Source organism: Jaculus jaculus, chromosome 7 (assembly GCF_020740685.1).
Source record: "Jaculus jaculus isolate mJacJac1 chromosome 7, mJacJac1.mat.Y.cur, whole genome shotgun sequence".
Classification (NCBI taxonomy): Eukaryota; Metazoa; Chordata; class Mammalia; order Rodentia; family Dipodidae; genus Jaculus; species Jaculus jaculus.
In genome coordinates, this window is record NC_059108.1 from 126,419,496 (window position 1) to 126,443,136 (window position 23,641).

Below are 23,641 nucleotides of genomic sequence, written 5' to 3' on the forward strand. Positions count from 1 at the left end.
AATAATCCTCATAATAGGAATGTGGTCTGTTGGATTAATAAAAATTGTAACACAGGGAAGTGCATTCCAGAAGAAAGACATGAGGAATTGAGCATAGTTGTCTCTGGGGAGTAAGACCAAGAATATAGGGAGTATAGGAAATTTGTTTTTAGTGTAAGCATTATAAAAATTTTAAATATATACAACTTCATTATAAAAGTAACAAAGACATATCAGTGCCCACTAAACTCAGAGAGACTAGAAAAGGCCACAGTCCTATAAAGCTAAAGAATATATTGACTATGAAGATTGTTAACAAATGAAATAATGCTTTTAATTTTAGTTACATAAGACATAATTATTTCGTCAGATTTGCTCATCCTGACAGCCTATGAGTTTGCTAATATCAGAAACTAGTAACTAGCCTGGGAAACCTAGGCTTGTAAGGGATGAAATTGTGTGTGACTAATACCAGCTCTCCTGCCCAGGAGTTTGAACCTGGTGGGAGAAAAGAACATTATGAGAATCATTTTCTGGGACTCAAGGTGGGAGGCAATGGCCTGATCATAGTAATGAAGAAGCAGATAACTGTGGTAGCTCTTGATGCATCAACTTGAAGAAGTCTTACTGATGGGCCCAGCCAAGAAGTTTAAAAATTATGGGGGCAGGGACCTAGATAGGTCGACATGTACACTTTTCCAGATCTGGAGTCCAGAACGCGTCGTCAGCTGACAGGAGCCTTTGTTGATACTCGGCTATTCTTTCCTGAATAGGCAGCTTTCCTGGATGGGTCCTTTGACTTTTTTGGCTTCCCAACACTAGAACCTTCTCAGTTCAGGATAATTCCACACTGTGTAGGTCTTACTACAGGGCAGAGCCCACATCCCGGTAGAAAATTCTAAAAGCCTACTTTTAGATGTGCTTCCTGAGCCTTCTCTGTGATTGGCGTCTATATGTAATCTGGACCTTTTGAATTTAGGAGAAAAGGCCCTAGCACCACTCTAGTCATTGCATTCATCATGCAACACAGAGCAAGGGCTGTGGTGGCCAGGGTTCCAGGCAAGCTAGGGACAAGCCCTCTCTCCACAGCCTTCTTGGTCTTCACCTGTTTTTTGACGCAGTCTCCAGCTTCTCAGCATTGCTATAGACTAACAACACCCTTCAGATAAATCCTTTTTCCCCTTAAACCAATGGTGATTTCTGTGGTTATAAGTGCAAGAGATGTGACTGATAGTAGTACCTATGGTAACAAGACTAGAGCTTGAAATTCCAAACAAATGACTAGATTCGAAGAGCCCTGAAAGAAGGACCAGCTGGTTGATCCCTTTGACTGTATAATTGGCATACGAGATACTGGGCAAATGATTCTGACAGGGTGAGAACAACAGTGAGAATGTACTACTATTGATGTGTTTTTAAAGGAAAAAGTTACTCTTTGGAAGCACTATAGGTTTTCTTACAAAGGATCCATGGGCCTGCTGTCATCATTGACATATATTCTGCTGACTTCAAAGCAAGCATTGGTATTTACATGCATATTTTAGTGTTAGACATTTTACTGTAGACATTAAGCTTCTTATTTTTAATATTTTTACATTTTATTTTTATTTGGCAGAGAGAGAGGCAGATAGAGAGGGAGAGAGAATGGGTGCACTGCAAACGAACTCCAGCCGCATGCTCCATCTTGTGCATCTGGCTTTTGTGGGTCCTGAGGAATCAAACCTGGATCCTGTGGCTTTGCAGGCAAGTGCTTTAACCACTAAGCCATCTCTCCAGCCCATTAAAAAAATTATATTTTTATTTGATAGGGAGAGAGGGAATGAAATTTCTTGATCAAAAATTAATTTTCAAGCCGGGCGTGGTGGCGTACGCCTTTAATCCCAGCACTCGGGAGGCAGAGGTAGGAGGATTGCCATGAGTTCAAGGCCACCCTGAGATGACAGAGTTAATTCCAGGTTAGCCTGGACCAGAGTGAGACCCTACCTCGAAAAAACCAAAAAAAAAAAAAATTAATTTTCAGCCTTTAGAAGATGAAATTTATTTATAATCTTCATTCCAAAATGGACTATATATTGCAAATGCCATAGTTGTACCTATTCTGGATGTGATCGTATCTTTTTGAATTTAAAATCTAACAGAGAAGCAACTGAAAACAATGTCCTATTTTTTTTCCTTTAGCAATATGGTCAACTTCCAAGTGAGTGTGGCTAGAAACAGATGCAAAATAGCAGGCATGCTGTCCCCACTCACTGATCCGTTTCTCCCTCTTTCCATCCTCCCTATTGCCCCATTGTTGACATACTTCCTTTTGTCTCAGTTCAAAGGAGCTGCCAGTTCATTTCCTTTTGTTTGTAATTGTGCCCTCTTGGCAAATCAGTCTAAATGTACTTCTTCAACAATGTCTGAACTAAGTTAAAGACCATTATGTGTAGATCTGATTGGTGAATGCAGGTTTCAGTTAAACATGAAACATAATTAATTTTAGCTTCATGAATGACATCTCTAATGATATTTAGCATTTATAAACAGTTTTTACTTAGAGTTTGAGTAGAGTCCTGAAGTATGGAATTTAACTAATTACATATTTTATTGTAAACCTTAAGCCAGTTTTTTGTATAGACTACAAACTCTCCCTCTGGCCCTGTGCTGCCGCTTTTCTTTTATCGGGATCACCTTTGCCTTTTATCAGCAAATCTCCAAATTCTACACTGGCCCTTAAGATGAAGCTCGTATGCTTCTGTCTTTCCTGAGTAAAGGAATGTACTGCTTCCTAACCTGGCATGGTGGCACAAACCTTTAATCCCAGCACTCAGGAGGCAGAGGTAGAAGGAACATTCTGAGTTCAGGGCCAGCCTGGGACTACATAGTAAGTTCCAGGTCAGCCTGGGCTAGAGTGAGAGACCTTACCTCAAAGATAAATAAATAAATAAAATAAAAAAGGTGTTTTTTTTTTTTTTTTGCCTCTTTAGAACTCTAAAAAACTTTTCGTGGGCATTTACATACTATTACTTGCTCTGAGAATACCTGTTTACCTATCTCATTTCCTCTTATAACCTAGTATCTGTTCCCTATAAAGAGCATGAAAATATTTGTCATGCTTGAGTCATTCAAGAACCTAGGACATACTTTGCTCCTAGCAGACATTTAGTCATGATTTTTAAAATGATTTTTTAAATTTCTGGCTATTTGATAGAGAGGGCATGCTCGGGCGTTCTGACACTCCAAATTCCAAATATATACATCACTTTGTGCATCTGGCTTTACATGGGTACTGGGGATTAGAATCCTGGCCCTAGACTTTGCAAGCAAGCATCTTTAACCACTGAGCTATCTCCTTTGCCCTTGTTTTCATGATGACATAGTATCATTCTGTAGACTAGGCTGACCTGGAACGCATGGTGATTCCCTCTGCCTCAGCCTCCTGAGTGGTGGGATTACAGGCATCAGCCACCGTTCCCTGCAGAAATTACTTATTTTTAATTTTGGTTCTTTGACCTAAGGTCTTGCTCTAGCTCAGGCTGACCTGGAATTCACTATATTCTCAAACTGGCCTTGAATTTACAGTGATCCTTTCCTTCTCAAGTACTGGGATTAAAAGCGTGCACTACTACATCTGACTTCGAATTTTTTATATAATTTATTTGAGAGAGAGAAAATGGGTGCTCCGGGGCCTCTAGACATGTGCCTCCCTTGTGCATCTGGCCCACATAGGTCCTGGGGAATCAAACTGGGGTCCTTTGGCTTTGCAGGCAAACACCTTAACCATTAAACCATCTTCTCTAGCCTAAGAATTTTTTAAAAATATATTTTATTTTATTCAGAGAGACAGAGGCAGAGAGCGAGAGAGAATTGGTGCACCAGACCCTCCAGCCACTGCAAATGAATTCCACGTGTATGTTCCACCTAGTGCATCTGGCCTTAGAAGTTTTAAACAAAATGACTAACATAAAATCTGGAGATAACGTAGGAAATGTTATTTGAGGTATTGTTTAGTGAAATAAATTAAGATGTAGTCTAAAGGATGTGTGACTTTAACTAAAGAGCGTAAATAACATGCTGAACAAAATTGTTTCATCATCTGTTGACTTGTTAGTCTGTTGATAGGAAATAGAATACTGTATGAACCTAGGAGATCCTTAGAAGCCAGTTAAGGCTCTTCATCATCTGAAACCAAAGAATGTAATCCAGGAGCAATCTTAACCTTTTGTGCTAAAGTATAATGTAGATCAAGAACTAAGTGTTTCTAAAATTCAGTAATACAACTTTATTTATAGGGTTTGAGAGATAGCTCATTTGGTAGAGTGTTTGCTTTGCAAACAAGAGAGTCTAGTTTTAATCCCTAGAACCCACATAAAACTGGGCATGTTGGTATGTACCTGTAATTCCAGCACTAGGACAGAGGTTGATGTATCCCTGCAGCTCACTGGCCAGCCAATCTCCCCTACTTGGCAAGTTCCAGGCCAGTGAAACCCTGTCTCAAAAAAGGTGTACAAAGCTGGGTATGGTGGCACAAGCCTTTAATCCCAGTGCTTGGGAGGCAGATGTAGGAGGATCGCCATCTTTGAGGCCACCCTGAGATTCCTTAGTGAATTTCAGGTCAGCCTGGGCTACAGTGAGACCCTACCTCAAAAAAAAAAAAAAGGGGGGGGGTGTACAGCCGGGTGTGGTGGTGCAAGCCTTTAATCCCATCACTCAGCAGGCAGAGGTAGGAGGATCGTCATGAGTTTGAGGCCAACCTGAGACTACATAGTGAATTCCAGGTCAACCTAGACCTGGACCCTACCTCAAAAAAAAGAGGCGGTGGTGTACAGCACCTAAGGAATGACAGGCACCCAAGGTTGTCCTCTGGCATCCACACATCCATATTTATGTACAGTGATGTGAATAATTCACATTTATAGACAGATATGTTAGATAATGTTTAGGTTGAAAATTCTTGTTCTAAATTATTTGTGGTATTTTATTTATTACAGGAAAATAAAATTTTAAGGAGTCAATATTTATTGCGTGTTGAAAATAGAATGTCCTTATTTGTATACTTAAGAGACAGTAGTGTACATGAATACTGCTTTTTAAATGTGAATGTGTATCAGGCACTTGGAAGTCATGGCAAGAAGTATTTCTAAAATATGTACAAGTTATTTTTTGGAAGCAAAACCTGTTGAATATTAATTTTTAAATTATGTGGAGTATAACTAGAAGCCCCTTTTTAACAAAATACAAAATCTTTTTCTGTACTAATAAAGTTCTAAGGATTGGTGGGGGAAATGTGAAATGGTGCACTTGTACATCTGTGGAGTCACATTTCATCTAGAGTTATTGAGAGGTCTGTTCTTTACTGCACCTTCTGTATATCATTTGTTTCAAAGTGGAATAACAATTCATGCCAGCTAATCACTTTCTTTTGATGTTAGTAGTCCCAAAATAAGCATAAATTATTTTTTTAAATTTCAGGCTAGCATTAAATGACACCATTGTTGTGCACGGTTACGTCAGGGAAAAGAATTAGATTGCCTTTGCACATCTAGCTTGATGACAGGCACTTCACATAGGTTGTTTCATTTTACTTTTGAAGCCTAGATTGTGCAGATTCAGAGATAAGTAACAATACCCCAATATAGTGTTTTGTTAAGTATGAACTTTGAAGTTAGACTTGGATTATCTATCATCTTGACTCTGCCACATACCAACCATATAAAAATCCATCTAGCTTGAGCTCATTTCCCCTCTTCATAGACATATGCACCAGGTCTGGCATAAGTGAGTAGCCTTTACAAATATTTTTGGAACTGTCTTATGTTACTACTAAAGTGGGAATTTCCCAAAGGCTAGACTTCTTGTCCTTATATATAATTTGATACTACAGTTTCAAGTTTCAGAAAAATCCAGATGCTTTTTCAACAATTATGCTTGTATTGTTTAGCCTTTGTCCCTATGTGATTAAAGTTACAGGAATATTTGACAAACCAGGATTATACAGAATGGTCTCTCGAGTGTTCTTTACCATGGTGACTGACAGTTGGTTATAAACTCCCCACCATTATAGTTTGATTTAGCTATAGTCCCTTTTTGTATTAGAAATACTAACAGCGATTAAGGAGATGGCTCTTCGGTTAAGGTGCTTGCTTGCAAAGCCTGCCAGTCTGAGTTCAATTCCCCAATCACCCATGTATCATGGAACTAGCATTCATTTGCAGTGGCAAAAGACCCTGGCATGCACACATTAGCAGTTAAAGGCAATTGGTTTGCAAAGCCTGACTGCCTGGGTTCAGTTCCCCAATACCTATGTAAAGCCAGATGCACAAAGTGGTGTATACATCTGGAGTTCTGCAGTGGCAAGAGGCCCTGGTGTACTCATTATCATTTATTCGCCCTTCCTCCCTCCCTCTCTCTTTCTCTCATTACAAAAAAAAATATAATATTTAAAAAGAAGTAATACACACATATGTGATTGGATTCTGATAATACAAGTAATGCACATAAAAACACTTGCAGGTTCTGTCCCCACTGCCTCTGATAAGTACTTGTAGCAAAACCTATCTTTTTATAAATTTTTTCTCAGGACTGAATCTTAAGATATATTAATAGAACTGCTAAAACATTCAGTGTCTATAAACTGGCCAGAAATATGACTTCAAATCATTTTTCTGTGCATCTCAGTGAAAAGGGGTATCAGGCTATTGCAAATTGACATGGGCTAGTTTTACTAAATATGTCTTCATGGAGAGAATAACTTTAATATATTAAAAGACTTTGAGCTGTATGTTGGAGTTCTTTGCAGTAAAACATTTTTATATTACTTCTTGCTTGGTGCTATCGTGTTTATTTTGTTTCAGGCATTGTGGTGCTTAAAGGTGAAATGTCCACACATCTAAAAGTTGTACCAGAAAATAGAAATACATTTACACACTTAAATATCTTAATTACTGAACTGGAGAGATGGCTGAGTGGATAAGGCGTTTGCCTTCAAAGCCTAACAACCCAGGTTCAGTTTCTCCAGTACCCATGTAAAGCCAGATCCACAAAGTGGAACGTGCATCTAAAGTTTGTTTGCAGTGGCCAGAGTCCCCTGGAGTGCCTATTCTCTCTATATTTTTTTAAATATCTTAATTACTAAGCACTGAAGGTGGAGTAGATTGCTTGCCAGTGGAAATAGACTCCTTGATTTTGAATTAGGATTATGACATATTCATTTAGTATATGCTGGTCATACTCCTTGTTTAATGATTTAGCTTAAATTAGGTTTCCACTGTCAGTTAACTTCCCAATTAAAGGGAGGGAGGGAGGGAGAGAAAAGAGAGGGAAAGAGGAAGTGAGTGAGCCAGGTGTGGTGACACATGTACTCAGGAGCCTGAGGTAGGAGCACCATGAGTTTGAGACCAGCCTGGGGCTACAGGGTGAGTTCTAGTTCCATCTGGGCTAGAGTGAAACCCTGCTTTCAAGAAAAGAAGGAAAGCAATGCTGATTTTAAAAACACATATTTTATTTATTTCGGGGAGAGGCAGATAGAGACACAGAGAATGGGTGCTCCAAGGCCTTCAGCCACTGCAAGTGAACTGGAGATGGATGTACTACCTTGTGCATCTGACTTTCATGGGTACTGGGGAACTGAACCTGGGTCCTTTAGCTTTGCAGGCAAGCATTTTAACTGCTAAGCCATCTCACCAACCCTGCAGTGCTGACTTTGAAAGCTACAGTTCATTGAAATAATTCCAGAATATGTATGGGTTTCACATTATTTTCCAAATCTCTTCACATCTGAGCTTATATCTAATTATAGAGGTTCAGAAACCTTTCTAAGCTAAACTGTGATTATTTTGTTGTTATTATACTTTTAAACTAGACTTTGGAAGTATTAAATAGGAATAGATGACACAGATTTGTTTGTAGCTTAGTGGTAAAGCACTTGCCCTATAGCATGTGTAAGGGCCTGGGTTGGCCCATACACAAATAGCAGATGGGTGCATTGTTGTAAATCTAATCATATTAATAGTCAAAACCTATGACAATAGCTGCCATGTGAATTCTCAAAAGCAAAAAATGGGGCATTGAGGGTAGAATAAATGATAGCTTATCCATTCAAATAAATCCTTTGGTATAGAATTACCATTATGACTCCTATTCTTTATTTATTTAGTACATTTACTGAACTCTCACTGAATGCCTGGTCCTGGTATAAAGGTGATGAATACAGTAGTCCAGTGGTGAGTGCCACTAGTAGATGGGTAGAGCAGAAGTGCCTTCAGAGAACAAAGCATTGGAAATAAAACAAAGCATTGGATGAGGGGGAGCACATTTGGGAGTGTTGGAATAAAGGCCATTATGAGAAACTTCCAGAGAAGCAAAAGCAAGTAAGAGTTAAGGTTGGAGATAAAGGAGCATGCATGTTTGACCAAATAAATAGCTGATGTGCAGGCCTGCAGGTGATGGAGGGCATGGCCCTTTTGTTTGGAAATGGGTGGGGTTGCAGAGATCAAGAGAGGCATGGCTAGAATTGAGACTAAGGACCTTTATCTGATAGACTAAGGCTATAAAATATTATTACTTACCCAGGGTTATAGCTAGGAAATGTTAAGGCTACATTTTAAATGGTGGTCCTTGTGGCTCCAGAGAGCAACTATTTCCCATTTCGGGGAAGAGGTAGTTTGATCTCTTAGATCTTTGTGTGAGGCACAGTTGTTTTGAAGGTTACACACATTATATGTAAGAGATAACCAAAAAAAAGGATATCAAAAAGGTTTTCAGAAAAACAGAATTGCATAGCACTATCCCAAAATTTCAGATTTTTTTCCTTTTTATTACAATGGAAATGATACTAATTTATTGTTTATTGCTAGTGAGATCATGGTAGTGAACAAGGTACAGTTGTTACCTTATTAACCAATGTAAGTAGGCATCTTTTGTTTTAGATAACTCGATTGTAAACCACTGTTCGTCTTACCTACCTAGTACTAGTTCTTTCTTTAAAAAAATTAACAATAATAAGCTGGGTGTGGTGGCACACACCTTTAATCCCAACCCTTGAGAGGCAAAGATAGGAGGCTTTCTGTGATTTCAAGGCTACCCTGAGACTACATAGTGAATTCCAGGTCAGCCTAAGCTAGAGTGAGATCCTACCTCCAAAAACTAAAATAAATAAATAAATATAAATGTTTAAGAGACAGAGAGTGTATGGGTATGCCAGGGTCTTCTGCCACTACCAATAAACTCAGCATATGCACCACTTTGTGTGTATGGCTTTCTATGGGTACTAGAAAATTATGACCAGGCCATTGGGCTTTGCAAACAAGCACCTTTAACTGCTGAGCCACCTTTACATCCCTAACTCTCAGTCTACTTTTTTTTTTTTTTCTTACCTACAGTTTTTTAGATGAGCAAGCAGGCAAAAATTTTGCGCATCGTATAGCTAAAGGCATTTGAAATTGGGTTTTGGGTCTACCCAAGTCTTAGTGGTACATCTCACATTATTACAGAATATGATGGCATATAGAAGCTCAGGTATCCTGTAGGTCTCAGAGTTCAATCTTCTTTCATTGTAGTACAGTAGAGGATTATATGTACTGTCTGTGTGCAGAGAACTGACTTAATGAACACTTTTTCTTTCATTATGCTATGCTCAGAAAGCTCAAAACATTTAAGTGTCCTGTTAGAGAACATTAGTTTGTAAGTAAGTAACTATAAAGAGATGCTAGTCTCTGTTCAGTTAAGTATGTTAAGTATAGTAAGGGCTCTTAAGCTAACAAACTAACACACACACACACTCTCTTCACCCCTCTCCGTGTGTGTGTGTGTGTGTGTGTGTGTGTGTGTGTGTGTGTGTGTGTGTGTTGGCTTAAAAGAGAAACCTTAGGAACCTTTTCTTGTGGTTCTTTGTACCTTAGCTTCTTGCTTTACCAAGTTACTAAGAGTTTTCCTTAGCCGTTTCCAGCTTTCCCATCTTCGCCTTTTCATCTCACAGCTTGACAAAAGTTACAGGAATAGAGAAGACAGGCATTCAGTGCACATTTTCCCCCTCTCTCACACACAGCATGACTCTCAGTGATTGCCTCCTTCCTGTCAAAAGGGAGTAATGTTCTTCGGATAAAGAATCTTCTCATTTCCTTAATAATATTTGCTTGAGCTTTGTGGTCAGTGATGGATTTTACTGAGTACCAAAGGAACGAACTCTTGGCAACTGCCATAGCCTGGTGATGTTAAATTTTTGAATAGGGAATAAATTCACATGAACAAAATTTAGAAAAGCAATATCTGTCTCTGTCAGCTTTGTCCCCTAGCCACGCACTTCCCCATCACAAAGACATTACTGTTGTCATGATGTTTTTCATATTTCCTTCCAGATAGACAATCCAGAGGGTGTCTCAGGATACAACTTTTGAAATGTGTTAAAGTGGAACACAAATACATATTTAAAGTTATTTAATGTTCATCACTTCTATTAGTAACTCTTGCAACACTTTTAAAAGAGAACTTTGGAAGATTCACTTCCATATAACATAAGTGTGTTACTCTTTGTTATTGTATCTCGAAGATACAGCTCAGTGGTAGGGTGTTGTTTCACATAAAGGTCCTGAGTTCAGTCCCCAGCACCACCAAATACACATATTTCTTTATTATGCTCTGTGCCCCACCAGGACAACCAAATTTTAAACATTTACTAAAAAGTATGAAAAGTGAAACCCAGAAGCACTTAATTTAGTTTTGGGTTCATTGTTCTGCCAAACTGGGGTGAATTTTGGGTATAAAATATTGTCTGCCTTCTTATTGTAACTCTTCAGAGAAGTGGTAATGTTAAAGAGGATCTAAGAAGAAAACAACTGACCTAGGTCAAAGACACTGGGGTACTACAGACAGAGAAAGTGGTGAGGCTCATCCAGGCTACCTGACAGTATGTTAGATAAAGTGCTCATAAACTTTCTGGGAAAAGTAGACAGATGACCTCAAGCAGTCCCCATTTTCTGGCATTCACACGCTCATATAATCCCTTCTCCTTAAATGTATATCCTTTGACTAAAGGCAGAGATGGCATTCCTGTGATTATGTTGTCTTACAGGACTCCATCTTGGTAGCAGATATGTACTAAATAACCTTTACCCTTGCTTCCTTTCAAAAAATAAGCTTCTTTGTGGTGAAATAGCTGGCAAAAACAACTGGTGGTTTGCATGTAAAGTGTCCCCACAGCCTCAAGAGTCTATGTTTCAGCCTCCTCTTAGTCCCCAGGTGGGAGAGCCTCGGAGGAAGTGTGTCACTGGAAATGGACCTTGAGGTTTATTCGTTCAGCCCACTGGGCATTCAAAGCTTAGCTCACTCAGAGACTACCTCCTTCCCACTGCCGTGACAAGATGTGATGCCCTGGCAGCTTGTTCTGCCATGCTTTCTGTCAAAATTGTAAACCAAGGCTGTAGAGATGGCTTAGTGGTTGAGGTGCTTACTTGCAAAACAGAAGGACCACAGTTCAATTCCCGAGGACCCTTGTAGGTCAGATGCCCAAGGTGGCACAGGCATCTGGAGTTTGTTTACAGAGGATGGAGGCCCTGGTGCACCCATTCTTTTTTTTTTTTTTTTTGGTATAATGAGTAATTTATTTTTAAAGTCACAATAATACAATATTTTATATACTTTAACAGCACTGAAATTGTTACATAAATCTGTGGATGAAAACTTCATACCCCACAGAATGCTAATATTTCTACCAAGTATGCTGGCCATATAACTAACCTTGAAGGGAAAAAAAAAAGCAGGGCAGGAAAGATGGCTTAGCAGTTCAAGTGCTTGCCTGCAAAGCCTAAAAACCCGAGTTTGATTCCCCTAGTGCCCACATAAAGCCAAATGCACAGGTGGTTCATGCATCTGGAGTTTATTTGCAGTGGCTAGAGGCCCTGTGGTGCACCCATTCTTTATATCTGCCTTCCTCTCCTCTCTCTCTCAAATAAATAAAAATAAGTGATAACTATTTTTTTAAAACTGTAAGCCAAAATAAATCCTTTCCCTCCCATAAGCTGGTTCTGGTTTAGGTCCCTTTTAATACTTTTTTTCTAGGTGAAAATGGCCAAAACTTTTTTACACTTTAGGAGGAAACAAATTTGATGAAACATTAACAGAAAAGCACGTTGGTTTTTGTAAAGCAGGCTTGCTCGCAAGCCAGAAGCGTGTGTTTAAGCTGTTTTAAGCACTGACACATTGGCAGTGTTGACAGACTGTAGGCAACTGGAGCTCATGAAGAGAACTGGGCTATATTCTGAATGTCCTTCTTTCCAGTGAGCTGTCTTTTGCAGGTAAGCATTCTGTGGTTGCTTGTACCCTTATCACTTGGCCATATACCCATGTTCTATGTCTGGAATACCATTTCTTCCCATTTCCTTAAAAAGCTGTACCTTCAGGGCTGGAGAGGTGGCTCAGCAGTTAAGATGCTTTCGTGCAAAGCCTAACAATCTGGTTTGATTCTCCAGTACCCACGTAAAACCAGATGGCGCATGTGTCTGGAATTTGTTTGCAGCAGCTAGAGAGGCCCTGGTATGCCCATTTTTTCTTCTTCCCTCCTCTCCCTCCTCTCTGCTGGGCATAGTGGCACACACTTTAATCCCAGTGTTTGGGAGCAGAGGTAGTAGAATCACTGTGAATTTGAGGCCAGCCTGAGGCTACAAAATGAATTCCAGGTCAGCCTGGGCTAGAGCAAGACTCTACCTTGAAAAAAATTTAAAAAAAAAAAAGTGTACCTTCAATGTTGCCTCAACTGGAAAGCCATTCCTTGCCAATAAGTCTGGGGGAATGAGAGAGATAAGATAGCTTAGTGGTTAAGGTACTTACCTGCGGTGCCTAAGGACCCAGGTTCGACTCCCCAGAACCTACATAAGCCAGATGCACATGGTGGTGCATGCATTTCAAGTTCATTTGCAGTGGCTAGAGTCCCTTGTGTGCCAATTCATATCTCCCCCACTCTTTGTCTGTCTGTCTCTCTCTCTCAGATAGATAGATAGATAGATAGATAGATAGATAGATAGATAGATAGATAGATAGATAACACACACACATACATGCACACACTCATACATAAAAGAAAGTCAGGCTGGAGAGATGGCTTAGTGGTTAAGGTGCTTGTCTATGAAACCTTAAAGACCCAGGTTCAATTCCCCAGTAACCACATAAGCCAGATGCACATGGTAGCACATGTGTCTGGAGTTCGTTTATAGTGGCTAGAGGCCCTGGTGTGCCCATACTCACTCTCTCCCTCCCTTCTCCCTTCCCCCCCTCCTCTATCAAATAAATAATAAAATAAAATTAAAAGAACAAAATAAAAGTCTAGGATGATAACCTGGAATCCAGGGCTGAATGACTCATTCATTTGACGAAAATCCAGAGTGGTAATTAAATTTTCATTTTATACATTCATTATTATTTGTTTTACTTTCAATTGTTGATTTTTAAAAATTGTGTTTGTTTGATTAACAGAGAGGAGGGGAGACAGAATATGAGCGTGCCAAGGCCTCTGGTCACTGCAGGCAAACTCCAGATGCATGTGCCACCTTGTGCATCTGTTTATCGTGGGTCCTGGGGAACTGAACCTGGTTCCTTTGACTTTGCAGTCAAATACCTTAACCGCTAAGCCATCCCTCCAAACCCAATTGTTGATTTTTTGAGACATGATCTCACATTGTAGCCCAGGTTGGCCTCATACTCTCAGTAATCCTGCTTTAGCCATCCAGGTCCTGGGATTACAGGTGTGTGCTTCCACATTTGGCTGTAAACAATTATTCCTTGTACTAATGTAAACTGGATATATTTTTATGATCTGTTCTGTCTTAGATTAAGATTCCTTTAAAAACTGAGCTCTAGGGTAAGGACTTGGCTGTAGATATTTTAGTTTGGAAGTTCTTGCAGGGACTAGGAGGCTGACTAGGAGAGAGTGAAGTGGGGTGAGAGATCCATTTCTACGTTCTGAGCTGATCACTGCTATGGGCAGCTGGTTTAATCTTACTGGTACCCTTTGATGAGCAACAAAGATGATGGAATGCACTTCAGAATTGTCTGCATGAGGGAAGAAGAAAGGCACATAAATTCCTCTATTGGAAAACAGTGTCTCATAGTTTGCATAATTATAGGCACCTGGCAGATTCCTACTTGTGTCTACTCCAAGGTGTCAGTATTGCCACAGAATAAAGTAAGAGATACAAACATGGGGCCTGGGGAGATTGCTCAGTGGATAAAGCACTTACCAACAAGCATAAGCACCCACTTAAGTGCTGGGTGCATGGCTGTCTGCTTATAATCCTGGTGCTCAGGGGCCAGGGACTGGATCCTCAAGGCAAATTCACTAGCTAGACTGGTTGAATCTGTGAGCTTTGAGTTTAAGTGATAGGTCCTGCCTCAGTAAACAAGTGGAGAGCAATAGCAGAAGCCACCCTAGCCTCTGATTCCCCATGCCAACACATATACACATGCTTGCTACATACATATAGTATGGCTGAAGCAAGGTCTGTCAATGTGCACCTTTGAAGCGGGTTCATTACAGTGAAAGGCAGTGAGGATGTGAAATGGGCACAAGTTGCTTCATTCAGCACTTGCTTCAGCAGCACATACACTAAACTTGGAACGATACAGAGAAGATTAACATGGCCCCTGCGCAAGGATGACACGCAAAAATGTGACGCGTTCCATATTTTCCCACAATCCCCATGAGGTTGACCTGCATCCCCAATGAGGAAGGCCTCTTCAGAAAAGGGGCAGGGAGGAGGAAAAGAATGGTACCAACATGTGATGTTTGCATACAAAATATGTCTATATCTAATAATAAAAAAGACAAAAAAGAGTTGCTTCATTCAGTTTGCATCATGCAGATCAGTTTATGTGGTCAATTATACCCAACTCATCACAATCCACAAGGTGGCACAGGCAGCCACTTCTCTGAAAGATTGTTCAGAAATGAGCCCAGCTGCTACAGCTGGCTAGGAGCTCTGACTCATCCTTGTTAGAAGTAAGCCTCACACAATTGTGGAAAAAGCGATGGTAGCAGGGTCCAGAAGAGATATATGAACTCTTAGTTAAGGTTTAGCCGTTAAAATGGCCAGATTTTTGTTACCACCCAACAAAGAGGCACTAGAAGATGCTCCGCATATCTCCTTGGGTGTAAAAAGAGCTGCTCACTCCACACGCTCAAAATGCACACCAACAAGTAGACCTGCCAGTGCACATGGCCAAATCTTGTAGTTCTTTGGAAGTCTGCATTCCTTCCTTCCAAACCAGGAACTGTATTTTCCCTCTCAGACTGCTGTATTCCTGATCCTCACTAGTGATTAGGAGGTAGCGCATTAAGAGGATCAGTATGGAGGTGCTTGCAGGGGCTCCAGGCAAACGCAGGTGGCTATTTCCTAATGTAGAGTTGGGGACGGTCCTTCTTGTAACCTAGAAATTAGGAGTGCATCTTGAGGCTTAATCTTCAGCTCTTTTAAACAAATATCCTCACTGCCCGTTTATTTTCTGTCATAGAATACTTGTGGGGCTGTCATTGAAGTCTTTGTAGCAGGATCCCTCAGACTCATCTTGAGCTTAATTGCAAGGAAGTAGTCTGAAAACACTGTCCTGACCTGGAAGTCCTCAGACTTTGAAGAACATCTAGATTAGAGAGGTGGCAGATTTCAGTTTTCTCTCTTCTTTCATGGCTTTCAAAACTGTTAATTAAAATGGATCGTTATTACGGTCTTCCGCTCTCATTCCATTCTCAGGCCACCAGCTTTGCTGAGGAGCAGCTTCGCCGTCCGTATCTGGCTTGTAGACCTGCTCCCGGAGATGGGAACCCCTGTTGTCATGCTGCGGGGCTCAGGGAACACCTCCCATCTTAAAGATGGGGTGGTGACTTGCATCTACCGTGGAGTGGTGTAGCTGTAGAATTTCACTCAAGAATCTTATTTTCTAGGGCAATTTCTGTTTGGGTGAGTGTGAATGTGTCTAGGCGCACATGGAGGCCAAAGGACAACTTTGGGTGTTGTTCCTCAGGAACATGGTCTACATTTTTGAGGCAGAGTTTCTAGACCCTTCTCTCCTGAGAAGTAGAGGGGAACATTTATCCACCCAGACCTCAAAGGTTGCAGAGCCCAAGGACTGGCAGTTTAAAACAGCGACACAGTGGGAGCAGTGTCACAGACCTCTAATCCCAGCATGTGAGAGGTACAGACAGTGAGATCAAGAGGTCAAGGCTGTCCTTAGCAACATAGGGAATTTGAGGCCAGAGTGGGCTACATGATACTATGTCTCAAAACAATAGCAACGACAAACCCCAGTTGCAGATTGGCTAGTCTTCTAATCCACATATCTGACTCACTCTCTGCCTTGCATCTGGAATCCTTAGTTTCCTTTTTAAACTGGATTAGTAGGAATGATGTGATAATGGTGATGTTTCCAAACCTTTCAGTACTATGCATGGTATAGATTGGGGTGTTTGGATAAAGGATAACAAAGAAGGAAAAAACTTGAGCAGTTGATGCTTGAGGTGCTGAAGATTTAAACCCAGGTGAAGGTGATGGTGCTAAGAATGGGGGAGGGTAGCAAAGCTAACAAAAATGCATTTTGGAGGAAGAATCATTGGGCCACATGGACTAGGTTTTGAGGGCAGTGTCCCTGTCTTAGCACTCTGGCTTCCCCTTGGCTCATGACATCTGAAACAATGCAGATGTAGACACATAGAGAAGCATAGAAGGTGGAGTGTAGGGTAAAGAGAGCACACTTTCAAGTAGTGAGAGTAGCAGTGGGCTGAGGGACCATTGTGCAGATCTACATCTTAGGGTTAGGGATCCTGGAGCCATACTTATATAGTTAATTTATTAGTGACCTTCCACGCAGTTCAGGATGTTATCTCACCAGCCAGGGCCAGAGATACAATTTAGGCCTTATTCCTCTGGCCTGTAACTAAAATACCACAAATTCTAGTACTTGGTGTTGTAGACTATTGAATATGAGGGAGAGATGGGTCCATCCCCAAAGCCCTCCAGTGGTGCTGATAATCTAATTAGCTCCCTGCAATAGAATCTTTCCTTTACAATAAAAAATTTAATGAAAACTTGTGAGTTCATCCAGAAAGTCAAATGATCTGTTAGTCAACCATTGTTGTGTAACAAAACACTCTGAGAATCTTGTGGCCCCTAACAATGTAACTTACTTTCACAGGCTTTGGGGCACCTGGGCAGTTCTGGTTGGCATTGTGGTCAGCAGCTTCTTCCCTGGGCTGCTTCATTGTTCTCCTGCGACTAACGAGTCAGCCAATGTGCTCGTCATGTGTCTGTAGTCAAGAGGACCAGTGTCCATCCCTGAAAGAAGAAGGGACTACCAGAACAGTCCTGTCCCAGTGTGTCCACAGTGAGAAAAGTACAGAAAATGAGAAGTGAACAGAAACGTTTCTAGCAATGTGATGTTGCCACAATATTTAAGCAGAATTTTTATTGAACTTTACTGAAGTATTGACTCATGATAGTTAAGAAGTTTATCAGAAAACAAAAACACATCAAAATAAAAGAGAGACTGATTGAGATGGGGAGGGGATATGATGGAGAATGGAATTTCAAAGGGAAAAGTGAGGGGTGAAGGGAAGGTATTACCATGGGATATTTTTTATAATCATGGAAAATGTTAATAAAAATTGAGAAAAAAAAAGAAAACAAAAAACATACACAAAAAACTGTTCCTTAAACTTGCATGATTCTTTGTGCCTATAATCTCAGTACTTTGGAGACAAAGATCAAAATCCAAGGACAGCCTGGGATCCATGCAACCCAGTCTCATTAAAAAAAAGTTAAAAAGGGGGTTGAAGAGAGGCTAAGGCACTTGTCTGCAGAGCCTAATGACCTTGGTTTGAGTCACAAAGTGGCACATGTGACTGGAGTTTGTTTTCAGTGGCTAGATGCCTGGAGTAGTGTGTTCCCCCCCCCCCATTTCTCTCTGCTTTTTTATAAATAAGTAAATATTAAAAATTAAAAATAAATTTTAAAACCTTTTCTGTGACTGGTTGAGAACTCTTCCAAGACAAAATATACAACATGCTACTCAGTGGAAGTGAGTACCTCTACTGCATATAAATGGACATGCTCTCCTGTGCGTGGACCTTAGGTCTTTGTGTCAGTGTTACTGATGCAGAAAAGATTTGGGGCTCAGGAGGGGTCCCCCAGAGTTTCTGAACCCAAGTTTTAAGTTCTGTCCTACTTTTAATGATTAATAAAGATGGACTCAAGACGTATAAATTATGAATTAAGTTTATTTAGGGGAAATTACAAATTACAGGGTTCATTTAAGGGAGATTGGGATTTAAGAAAAACTAAAGCTTTTAATTTTTTTCTATAGTTTATTTTTATTTATTTATTTGAGAGATAGGGAAAGGGGGGGTGGGGAGAGTGGTCACGCCAGGGCATCCAGTGGCTGCAAACAAACTTCAGATGTGTATGCCACCTTGCACATCTGGCTTATATGGGTCCTAAGGAATCAAACCCGCGTCCTTTGGCTTTGCAGGCAAGTGCCTTAATTGCTGAGCTATCTACCCAGCCCAAAACTGAGGGCTTTAAAGAGAGATTAAAGCTGCAAACACATGGACTTAAGAGAAACAGGCTTTCAAGGAAAGACTGAGGTAGAGCCACAAGTACGTGGAGAGGAGTTAAATTGAGGCTTTCAAGGAAAAGTAAGAGGGAAAATATCAAAACAGAGACCAAGAAATTTAGAGGAGAAATAAGTAATGAAGAGTTACATTCATGGTTACTCCAAGTTTAAAGAAAGTAAACAGGTAGTAGGCCTAGAGTTAGTGAAAGCACCCCTGTGCTAGATTCAGAGACCAGAGGAAAATCATGCATGCAATCAAAGTGAGAAGTTACCGCAAACTATAAAGCAGAAGTAGAGGCAAGCAGAAGAGTTCCCCAGACCAAGAGATGAATATGACTTGTTTTCTTTCTGGTCCCTTGACTCTTCTGTAAACTGAAAGTGTTGGTAATAATACCACTTTCCTTGAGGAGTTGCACATTGTTTATTCTTAGTACAGAGCTCGTCTCATGCATAAACTTCAAAAATGTTAGCTATTATTTTTTGTTTTAAATTAGCCATCTACAGTGTGCTGGGCACTGTAGAACCAGAGATAATAGGAGGCATGTACCCTCAAGGAACTCTTAGTCTACTGGAGGAGTCAGACAAATACATTCAAAGGACAAAGAATGTGACTTTCGTGCTACTACAGAGAAACAGAGGGCACCAGAGAAGCTTTTAAGTCAGATTCTAGCCTACATAATATTTTACCTGTGCTCTGGAGAGAGAGTTCAAGGTAGGCTCATAAAAGAAATATCACTTGAGCTGAGTCTTAAAAGATCTAGAGGAGTTAAGGAGCATTTGAGAAAAATGGAGCAACATATACAAAGGTCTGAAGGTAAGGAGTTAGCTGGAATCACAGGGAATTGTATGTGACACAGTATGTCCAGAATAAGGAGATGAGCAAGGATGGGACTGCAGAATAGGCAAGGGCCTGAACATCCAAGCCACACAGCTTGGGTCTTCTTTGAAATCATTTGCGGATTATTGAATAATTTCTTACGTGAGTGTGTGTGTGTGTGTGTGTGTATACTCTATATATACTCTAATATATACACACACACATATATATGTATATATATAATGTGTGTGTATACTTACATTTTTAAAAGTTATTCTGGCAACAATATAGAAAACAGATTCAAAGGCAAAAGACTAGAGATGGGAAGTTTTAAGTCTGTATCAGTAGTACATAGAGAGTGTGTCAGATTCTGAAAGAGGCAAAGATTGAACAGGATGAAAATAAAAAGACAGTAAGCAGCATGTTGGTAATAGATTAGATGTAGGTTTTAGAAAGAGGAATCACTACAAGTCCTTAGATCTCCTGCTCAGATGGCTAGATAGGTATGATGCCCTTCTCTGAAATGGATTAAGAAAGGGAGGAGGGCTGGATTTCCTAGAGGAAACTGACTTGTACAGATGTCTGGAAGATCTACATGGAACTGTAGTGGAAATAGGTGACTGTGGATTGGAGCAGTAGCCTGAAAAGTCAGAGATACAATGGAAGAGAAAGCCATGGAAGTAGCCAACATCACCATAAGGCAGGAATGAGCTGTGCATCCAACAGTGTTCAGCACCTAGCTGCTGTGGAATGTGCGGGTGAGTGAAAATTGCCAAGTGCGTAGTCATGATCCCACTTTTATAGGCTAAATGTCAGGCTCAGAAAGTTAAATAATTTCCCTAAGGTATCTTATCTTTGCTGTTACATGGCAAAGATTAGATTTTGTTTATTTTGCTATGTAGCCTAGGCTGCCTCACATACTAAAATTACAGGGTGCCCCACCATGCCTGATTTCAAGTCTGACTGGTCTGGTTTCAGAGTCCATTTTTTCATATCCATATCCTGTGTCTTTATAATACTAGACATTTAAGTTTGTGATTATGCTATCTTCCTCCCTACCTCTGCCAGCATCCTGGCTTAGGAGGATTGTTCCTGGGTTTCATTCCCATTTACATCTGTGGTAGCCCGTTTACATTTGTGGTAGCCCGTTTACATTTGTGGTAGCCCTTACTGCCATACTGACTCACCCGAGTAGCTTCTCCTGTCTCTATGCTACAGCCCAGCAGAAGTTTACCACTGATGATAAGGTTCATCTGTCCTCAGCTTAGCATTCAAAGCTCCCCATGAATCATGCAGACTATCAGAACCTTCTCATGTTTGCACTTCTCTTCAGCACATGCTATGCTTTGGGGTTACATTCACATGCAGGTCTCATTGTGGTTATGTCACTGTTGCGTATATGTTTTAATGAGTAGATTAAATGAATCTTAGGTATGTTCTATTACTGTATTCTAGAAGTGATTTTATCTTTGTGATGGTAGAAGCTTGGATGTCTTCTGACCTTTGTTGCTTTTCAGTGTAAGAGTTTTGTACACACTCCCTAATTTGCTAAGCCAACTTCTAGTTTTTCTAGAGGGAACATTTGAGGGTACAGAGAGAAGTGAAGTTGTAGTTATACATTTCTCATTATTAAGCCAGGATCTCCTATCTGTTAATATCTATTTGTTTCTTGGATGTTCCTTGGAACAACAAAAGCCAGGTCTGTTTCCGCTGCCTCATGAAGGCCCATAAAGACAGTGAGTGCTTAAATCACTCCTCAGCTGTCTCTTACATAAGCCTTATGACTTCATTTGTTGAGAGCTTTTATCATGTGACAAGACTTAAGCTTTACAACTCTTTTACCTCTTCTTGGCTTCCAGTGTTTTGATCAGCTCTTATCTGAGCTGGGCTCAGATAAACACAGGAGAGTAGCACAACATTCATCTACTAAGGACTGATTCTAGTGCTTAAAAGCCAAGACTGTCTCAGTTGTATAACAGCCTTGTCACACTTGATATTCATGCGGCCAAATACCCAGATTATGACTTTATATAGGTGGGGTAGTTAAGTAACTCTCCTCTGTCATCCACTGTGCAGCTGATTTTCACCATTCCTCAGTGTCAAATATCTTATTGTCTCTAGTATCATGTCAACTTCATTTTGACTGATATTTAAGCCAGTTGTGATTCTTGTGTGTACAGTGTGTTAATTGCTTCCCACATTCAGGTCATGGAGTTTCTGAAGCCTGCTTTCCACATCTTCATTTAAGTTCATAAGCAACATGTAAAGACATATTCCCCATACTCCTCTACTTTAACTGCTGGTGCTTACCAAATGGTCTGTTAATCACTGTTCTGTTGTCCACCTCACATCTGCAAGCCTCTCATTTATATAATACATCCAACACACTTTTTTATTTAGCACTTTCCTGGTCTAAGGGTTGCTAACAAGACACTGAAGACAGTGGTCCTATATGATGCTGAAACACGACCAGCACTATGATGTATGCTGTTGAATGCTTTGTGGAAATCGGGCTACACTGTTATTTAGGAAGTTTCTCCTCTTCTGGTAGCATATCAGAGAAAGAAGGGATGAATTGTTTTGTGTAAATGCCACATTGACTACTACTAATCTTGTATCACCTGAACATGGCAGTCACCATCTCCTCTTTTCATGTTCTGTGGTTTCACAAATAGCTTGGAACTAAGGAAGCTGTCCATACCCTTTCTTTGTGATATATCTTTTTAAAACTGAGTTTATTGAGAGTAGTCTGAATAGCGATGTTTTATGTTATTGATATTCATGACTGATTAAATGCTTCCTTTAAGTTACTGTTTATTTTATGGTAAACAGTTAAAAAGTTCTGTTGGGCCGTAGCCATTTTCCTTCTTACAGTCTTGGTCACTCAGATTTTACCTTCACTTTATCTTCATGTTCTGGAATGATCTTTCCTAAGGAGAACAGCTGACTGTCCTGAGGTTTTCTTCTTTTCTGTTTTGAGCTCTTAAAATGCCATAGTCACTTTCTCTGGGTTTTTGTTCCTTTTCACTTCAACCTCTTATTCATTTTCATGCTTAGAATTAAGCCCAAAGGAACATAAAACTTGCATGTTTTGTCTGCCTTTTGAGGGATTGAACTATCAACAATGCAGGGAATTGTGCTTTTTTTTTTTTTTTTTTTTTTTTAAGGATGGTACAAAGAACAGAGTTGCCTTCATAGTTAGCAGCCTACCTGTGGTCTTCTTAGGTATTGATGCTCTGTCATTCAAGTGTCATCTGTGCCCTTTGTCTGGCTGCCTCCTACGGCTGTCCTTTAAACCTGCTCTTTCTTCTTGCATTCAGTGCTTCCACGATACTGTCTTACATTATGGCGTTTGTACATAGATGTGTAGTTTCTTGAGCAACTGGGAAGATTCTCTGTCTTCTTCTGTAGACCCATCTCTATAAGGTGCCAGATTTCTTACAGATGTCATACATAATCTATTGCCATCCCATCCCACCAATTCTTGGTGATTTCTGTGAGATTTTATCTCTCTGAATTCTCATTTTTACTGTTGTCACTTTTAAGTTTAGTGCCCAGCACACTAATGTTCAATGCATAATATTTATGATTAATCTCAAGAAGTATTTGCCTTCTCTTTTAGGGTGTGAGGATATCATTGCTGAGAGCATCTCGTTAGATACCTTAATTGCCATCCTCAAGTGGAGCTCACATCCGTATGGCTCCAAGTGGGTGCACCGACAAGCTTTGCATTTCCTCTGTGAGGAATTATCCCAGGTCATGACTTCGGATGTCTTTTATGAACTCAGCAAAGACCATCTGCTTACTGCTATCCAGTCTGACTACTTACAGGTAATCATGTATGCACCTCTCCAGCTCGTTGTCATTCCTGGGAACACCAAGAAATCCTTTTTTCTTTTCTTTCTAAGGTAGAACAGGGAGAAATAGGCTGTGCTTAAACCACCAAGGAATGCCCTCTTATTTGTACAACAAAAGCCTTCTGGCTCATTAGCCCTGCATGCTTATGGCTACATAACTCAAACATTGTGAACAAGCTTAGACCCTAACCAGCTATACCAGAACGAGGTCAAGGGAACAAGCACATCCTAACAATGATTTTCTTGGCTTCCATTATTGTGCATTTCCTGTAATAGTTTCCTTTGGTAGAATATTGGATACTCAGACTAGACAGCGTTGTAAGTAGCACAAAGTAAGAGTAGCTAGCATTCCATGTTTGATCTATTCAGTTTATTATAAAAACTCACTGTATGTGTTTGACCAAAGTAAAATTATATT

General features: G+C 40.2%; 1 protein-coding gene and 1 non-coding gene across 6 annotated transcripts in view; both read left to right on the forward strand.

The window, feature by feature from the left end:
• The window catches only part of Btbd7 (BTB domain containing 7), a 111,690-nt gene that overhangs the window by 60,033 nt on the left and 28,016 nt on the right, over positions 1 to 23,641 (forward strand). For 4 of the 5 annotated variants that reach the window (XM_004649320.2, XM_045154044.1, XM_045154042.1 and 1 more), the window contains exon 4: positions 22,989 to 23,197. In XM_004649320.2, the coding sequence (XP_004649377.1) occupies positions 22,989 to 23,197 (209 nt within the window). Of the gene's footprint in view, positions 1 to 17,133; positions 17,499 to 22,988; positions 23,198 to 23,641 lie in introns of those variants that run through there. The other variant, XM_045154045.1, reaches the window with a different exon arrangement.
• On the forward strand, positions 14,535 to 14,637 carry LOC123462453. The gene has a single exon (XR_006638275.1). It is a non-coding gene; the product is annotated as a U6 spliceosomal RNA (small nuclear RNA).